Here is a 7,500-nt window from a genome sequence, read left to right on the forward strand (position 1 = left end):
CTGTTTTGCTTCGTCTGACAGCATAATTTACCGTATAAGCATAAAATGTACTTTTTATATAAGGTCTTAGGATTAACGAATGCCCGGAGGTTGCAGTTTGAGTACTTTTATTTTACAAGGAATTTCATCTTAAACTGCTTGTGTTGAAGGAACCATGACCCAGCGGTCGGCGAGAAGCGTCGAAAAACAGTTTGATGGGAAAATGCAGCTCGTTGAATGATGCGATATGCATGTTCAAGATTGATTAATCCTCTAATGACGATTTAATAACTTGATTATCAGATGGTTAACTAATGATTTGTCAACTATTGGCAGGTTAACAAATGATTAGCCAATGATAGATTAATGTCTGGTTGATTGATAATTTGTCAAGTAACGATTGGTCAACTAATAATTGCTTGACAAATGATTTGTCAATGATTGATCAACTAATGACTGGTGGCGGCGAGGCCTGTAAGGGGAGGGTTATTGTTTTTTTGATTTTATGATTTTTATTATTGTTCGCAATTCTCCAATTATAGTTGTTATTACTAGCATTATTATCAATATTTCTAATATCATTACTATAATTATTTCAGTTACTGTTACAATTATTATTATCCTTATTGTTATTATTATTGTTATTATTATTATTACTATCAGCGTTGTTATCATTATTATTACAGATGTTTTGATGTCATTTTATCATTATTACTATTACCATTATTATTATTATTATTATCATTATCAATATTATTGTTATTATTATTATTGCTATTATCAGCATTATTATTAGTATTAGTATCATTATTACCATCATCATCATTATTATCTAAATATACATTCATTGTCGATTGTGGCTATTCATTATAAATGCCATTCTGTCTGTTTCTCTATCATGAATAAACACACAATCAAATACGTGTATTTCCGTACACGTGTGTGCGTTGTGTGCGTGTTCATGTATGTGTTCGTTTTCGCCCAGTCATCAGCTGACGAAGGTGAATCGTCTTTCACTAACCGTAACGTTTGGTGACGCATTCGAACAAGTGACACAATAATTCGAAATTCTGTGATGCTGTAACGGTCGTCACATCTCAGTGATGACGTCATGATCTCAATATTCCAGTGGGTAAAGCTTTGTAACAAACAATTATAAGAAGTAATATATATTCAGTGATGATACTTTTCGTAAAGTTCCCTAAATCAGAGTGACATTTTTATGTTTGATCTATTTTTATATAGCGATGCCAGGCTAACTTTTTGCGTCATTTTCTTTTTGTTAAGCAGGGAAGACTTTGTTATTTTATTTATGTTTGTGTGTGTGATTGAGTGACTTGACTTGATGGCGTGTGGGTGTCCTTGCAAATACTGCTGCTCATCAGTGGCTTTGGCATTCCAGTCGTGGAAAAACATGTATGTATATACATAAGTATACAATGTGTGCGTCTGTCTGTCTGTGTGTGTGTGTGCGTATGTGTGTGTGTGCGTGTGTGCGTGTGTGTGTGTGTGTGTGTGTGTGTGTGTGTGTGTGTGTGTGTGTGTGTGTGTGTGTGTGTGTGTGTGTGTGTGTGTGTGTGTGTGTGTAGAGAGAGAGTGAACATAGATATGTATATATATATATATATATATATATATATATATATATATATATATATATATATGTATATATATATATATATATATATAGATAGATAGATAGATAGATATATGTGTCTGTGTGCGTGTGTGTGTGTGTGTGTGTGTGTGTGTGTGTAAAAAGAGAGAGAGTGAATATTATATATATATATATATATATATATATATATATATATATATATATTTATATATATGTGTGTATGTGTGTGTGCGTGTGTGTGTGTGTGTGTGTGTGTGTGTGTGTGTGTGTGTGTGTGTGTGTGTGTTCACTCTCTCTTTCTCTCTTTATATATTTTTTCTTTCTTTCTTTTTCTTTTTCTTTTTTTTTCCCTATGTATGCGTGTATGTGAACATGTATGTATATGTATATGTGTATATGTATATATGTATGTATGTGTATATGTATATATGTATGTATGTGTATATATATATATATATATATATATATATATATAGAGAGAAAGAGAGAGAGAGAGAGAGAGAGAGAGAGAGAGAGAGAGAGAGAGAGAGAGAGAGAGAGAGAGAAAGATAGATAGAGAGATAGAGAGAGAGAGAGAAATGTTTGTGTGTGTGTGCATGAGAGACTTTCACTTTGATGTGATATATATGTTGCCAGAGTGAAAAGGGGAACGTAGAGAGAGACAGGTGACAGACATAGAGACACCTGACACCCCCCCCCCCCTTTGCAAAAACGAAAAGAGACAGATAGACAAACAAAAAAGAAAGCAAAGAAAGCGTAATATAAAAAATAAAAATAAAGAGAAAATCAAAGAATAAGGTCTAGCGAGAGACATTTACCCCCCCTCCACCACTCCACCCTCCCCCTCCAAAAAAAGAGAGAGAGACAGAGAGAGAGACAACCCCCCCCCCAAAAAAAAAAAAAAAAAAAAAAAAAAAGAGAGAGAGAGAGAGAGACAAACCCATAGACGCGCATAAAAACAAAATAAGAGAAGCGAAGAAAGTAGGATAAGCCGCAAAGCGCCATCAATTTTGGATTTAACTCGCGGCCCAAGAACATGGCAACAGATGGTGGAAATATAGTCCTAAGCCATTTTTTTATTTGTTAATTAATGTAGAAACTCCTTAATTGTGAACATCAACGTACATTTTGTATGAATAGATCGTGTTGATTTATATATATCTAAATTATATTCTTTCGTTATTTATTTTGTATGTATACATTATACACTATTGTAATTTTTATCTTTGTTGATACCAGAGTCATCATTGTCATAGTTATTCTTGGCCTTAATGAATATATGCCCACTAATAGCTTGGTCATTATTCTTATTGATATTGCTGTTATTATCGCAAATTATGTCGTTATTATTCCTGCTCTTTTATCAGTTCCGCTATTAGTTTCATAGTACCTATATATATGTGAATGATTTCCGTTATCGTTTTTGTCATTGTCTGTATAGGTATTAGAAATGCTGCCATTGTTATGACCATTATTGTTATTATCATTACTATTATTATTGTTGTTATCATTATCATCATCAGTGGTAATATCATTATCATTATTATATTCATATTTGTTGTTATTGTTGTTGATATCGTTATTGTTATCATAATCATCATTATCATTATTGTTATTATCATAATTATCATTATCATTATTGTTATTATCATAATCATCATTATCATTATTGTTATTATCATAATCATCATTATCATTATTGTTATTATCATAATCATCATTATCATTATTGTTATTATCATAATTATCATTATCATAATTATTTTATTGTTATAGTCATGATTATCATTGTTGTTGTTATCATCATTACTATTAATGTTATTATTTTCATTGTTATTATTGTTATCATTATCATTATTATCATTATTCTTAGTATTATCATAATTATCATTATCATATGTTTTGTAATTATTACTATTATCGTTATTATTGCTGTTGCTATTATCATCATCATTATGATAATTAACATTGTTATGATCATTATCATTATTATTATTGTTATTATTTTTTGTTTTTATTTATTTTGATTGCTATCATTATTGTTACTATAATTATTATTGTTATTTTTTTCAAAACTATAAGAGGCATTATTATTATTATTGTTATTATTTTTTTATCATTATTATTATTATTATTATTATTATTATTATTATTGTTATTATTATCATTGTTATTATCCTCATTATTACTATTATCTTTATTATTATCATCATCATTATTTTTTTATTACTATCATTATCATTATCATCACCATTATTGTCAGTATTATTATTATCTTTACTATTATCATTATCATTATTATCATCATCATCTTTATTAGTATTAGTATTATTATCATTATATTTTTTTATTATTATTATTATTATTATTATTATTATTATTATTATCATTATTATTACTATTATTATTATCCTTATTATTATTATCATCCTTATTATTATTATCATTATCATTGTTATTATTATTATAATAATAATTATTATCATCACCATCATCATCATCATCATCATCATCATCATCATCATCATCATCATCATCATCATCATCATCATTATTATTATTATTATTATTATCATTATTACTATCATTATTATTATCATTGTTATTATTATTGTCATTATCATTATTGTTTTCATTTTCATTATTATTATCATTTTTATCATTATTACTATTGTTACTGTTATTGTTATTATTTCTATATCATTATTGTTATTAACATGATTGAAAATTTTATCATTTTTGTTACCATTATTTACATTATAATTCTTGTTGTTATTATTGTTATTATTATTACTATTATCATTACCATAATCATTATTATCATTACCAGGAATCAATATGTTTATATGTATATATGTGTGTGTATTTATCTACATACACAGGAATGATTAACAACTTTGCTAATTTTTCCCTTTTACTGTTCATTTCTCTTCCCTTTTCCTCCTTTTCCTCTATTTCCTCTCTTCTTTTCTCTGTTTCTCTTGTAGGAGGGGGAGGCGAGAAGGGAGAAGAGAAAAAGGAAGAAGTTTAGAAGAGGAGAAGGAGGTGGGAGAGGAGGGAGAGGTGAAAGTAAAAGATGGGAGGAGAGGAAAGGTGAGAGGAGAGGGAGAGGGGAGAAATGGAAGAGAGAGAAAAAATTAAGAAGGAAGGGAAGAAAAGAGACGAAGATAGAGAGAAGAGGAAAATTGAGACGAAATAAAGAAGGAATGGAAGAAAAGAGACGAAGAGACGAAGAGACAGAAGAAATAAAGAGAGAGAGAAAAGAAATAAAGAGAGGTTCAAGGAAAGGAAGAGAGAAGAAATAAAGAAAGAGAGGTTTAAGGAAAGGAGGGAAGAGGGGGGGGGAGAAGGTGACAAGAGAGAAGGAAGAGGGAGAGGGGGGGAGGGGAGAGGGGGTAGCCAGGTACGACAAAACACGGAAATACGAGAAATGAGAGCAACGGCGGCGATTCTACCACCTCAGCAAGTGTGTGTGTCAGCGCCGCGTCACTCACTGGCTGCGCTACTAATTCGTCGATGTTATATGAGTGTGTGTGAGTGTGAATTTATATGTGTGTATATACATGTGCGTGTGTGTGTGTGAATTCATATATAGGTATATATAAATGTGAGTGTGTGTGTGTGTGTGTGAATTTATATATCGGTATATATAAATGTGAGTGTATGTATGTGTGTGTGGATTTATATATGTCTGTATATACATGCGTGTGTGTGTGTCTCATGCATGTATGTATGTGTGTGTATAGATAGATAGATAAGAAGAAAACTAACAAGATATAGATATAGATATCTATACATCGCTTGTATGAGTGACTGTGTATTATTATAGTATTCATGAATCCCTTCTATTGTATCTCCCTTTCATGCCTCGTTTATCATACCTCTTTCTTTCTCCTTCCTCACTCTGTAAAATACGGCAGTGGCTTGACGTACGCGTGCTTACCTGGGTTTATTGGCTGTTAGCATGTCATTACCTACTGCTAGGAAGAGGAAATTGAAATTATAGGGTGCAGGTGCGAAGTGAGGTTAGTCACGAACGTATGAGTATACACGCGCGTTTTTAGGGTGTGTGTGTGTGTGTGTGTGCGTGTGTATGTGTGGGTGGGTGTAGATGTGCGTGTGTGTGTGGGGGGGGGGGGGCTGCGTGCGTGTGCGTGTGTGTGTGTATGAGTGTGTGTGTGTGTATGAGTGTGTGTGTGTGTGTGTGTCTGTGTTTGGGCATTTTCATATAGAAAGTTAAGGTTATATGAACGTCGTTTTCAACTAACAGATATTCATGCATTTTTTTCAGGTCAAATAAACGCCACATAAACACACAAACACACGTACATACATAAATATATACACGCCCGCACGCATCCTTAATTGCTAATAGTACTGTTGCCATCTTGCAGGGTCGAATATTTATGAACAACCTCTTCGGGAAACAAAAAAGCGAAGGCCCAGAAAGATGTCCTTGTTGTAAGTAGACTTTTGTTGTTGTTGAAATGAATAAACGAAACAAGTAAATGTTATAAAAGAAATTTGAATATAATAATTAGGTGAAGCGAAGGACGAAGTAGCAACGCTTATCCTTCTTTTTGCAGATTTATGATATATCATATAAATATATATATATATATATATATATATATATATATATATATATATATATATATATATATATATATGTATGTATATATAAATATATATATATATTGTAACGTGTGTAAATCTCTTTGAGAGTGTAAAATCTTTAGACACGTTTACCCTAAATTCCGGTTTCTTTGATGCCTGAGGAAATTTCTTTTTGCACATGTTTTCTCTATTATTTCCATTAGTACATTTTTTGTTTTTGTTTTTCTACGTTTTCTTCCCTTTATGTAGTCTTTCTGTAATTACAACATGTATATTGGAAAACAATGCAGGAAAATATGATAAGGTTTAAAAAATGTGATGACCGAAATAAAAGAAGATAATAACAGAAAAAGAAATAAAACATGACAGAAAGTGAAACGAAGAAGAGACCTAACAAGGAAACACAAATAAAAACACGAGAGGAAAAGACTCAAGAAGAGGAAAAGCAAGAGTAGCGAATGACGTCATCAGCTCCAGAGACAGCAATCAAGTCGAGGGTAAAGTAATTTGAATATTTTTTTCCCGCGCTTCTAAAAACTGCATTGTACATACTGCACCCGCATGAAAAAGCCGAGTATATATAGTAAACATAAATGTATGCATTTATCGTATTTAGAAGGCTTTGCCATTAACATGTATTTATTTTTATTTAAAGGCCATTATGACAGCTTTGTAATGTTTCAATGAATGTCGACGGAATGTTTTTAAAAGTAGGTAGAATAATTTTCTTCCTTATTTTCTCATTCCCCGTTTGAGAAAAGAATATCAAGGCAATTGTAGATTTTACCCAGATTAATTTGATTAAACAATAAGTATAATATGGTACTTAGAACGTTATATATGATGCTTAATTTACAATGAGAAAGAGAAGACATTTTTTTAACCGTCGAAAACCGACACTGTGACGCGCATACTAACTCTGTAAATTTTGTCTTGTTCGTTTTTATTTTCTTGTTTGTAAATACATATGTAAGATGAATGCTGATTTGCGCATGTTGCCTATTTGGCTGTGTATTTCTTAATGCTCAGTGCATTCAAGTGCATTTTGATGTTTGTTACTATGTAAGAGTGCATTTGACTTTACTGTACATATATAATGATGATATAACATCTAGTGTAAGATTTATGTGCATTTACAGTTGCTAAAATGCTTGTGTAGATTATAATAACTTCTAGTATCTAGTCTGTATATACATAAAAATGCGCGTTAGTGTAATATGTATGCTTATGAATTGTACTAATATTGTATATTTATACATATATATATATAAATATGCATATTTATA

General features: G+C 31.0%; 1 protein-coding gene across 1 annotated transcript in view; it reads left to right on the plus strand.

Annotated features, from left to right (window-relative positions):
* LOC113820342 (trypsin-1) overlaps positions 1 to 7,500 on the plus strand; it is a 46,324-nt gene that overhangs the window by 14,123 nt on the left and 24,701 nt on the right. The window contains exon 2 of the mRNA XM_070139145.1: positions 5,992 to 6,058. Coding sequence (XP_069995246.1) covers positions 5,992 to 6,058 — 67 coding nt within the window. The remainder of the gene's footprint in view (positions 1 to 5,991; positions 6,059 to 7,500) is intronic.

Source organism: Penaeus vannamei, chromosome 25, assembly GCF_042767895.1.
Source record: "Penaeus vannamei isolate JL-2024 chromosome 25, ASM4276789v1, whole genome shotgun sequence".
Lineage (NCBI taxonomy): Eukaryota > Metazoa > Arthropoda > Malacostraca > Decapoda > Penaeidae > Penaeus > Penaeus vannamei.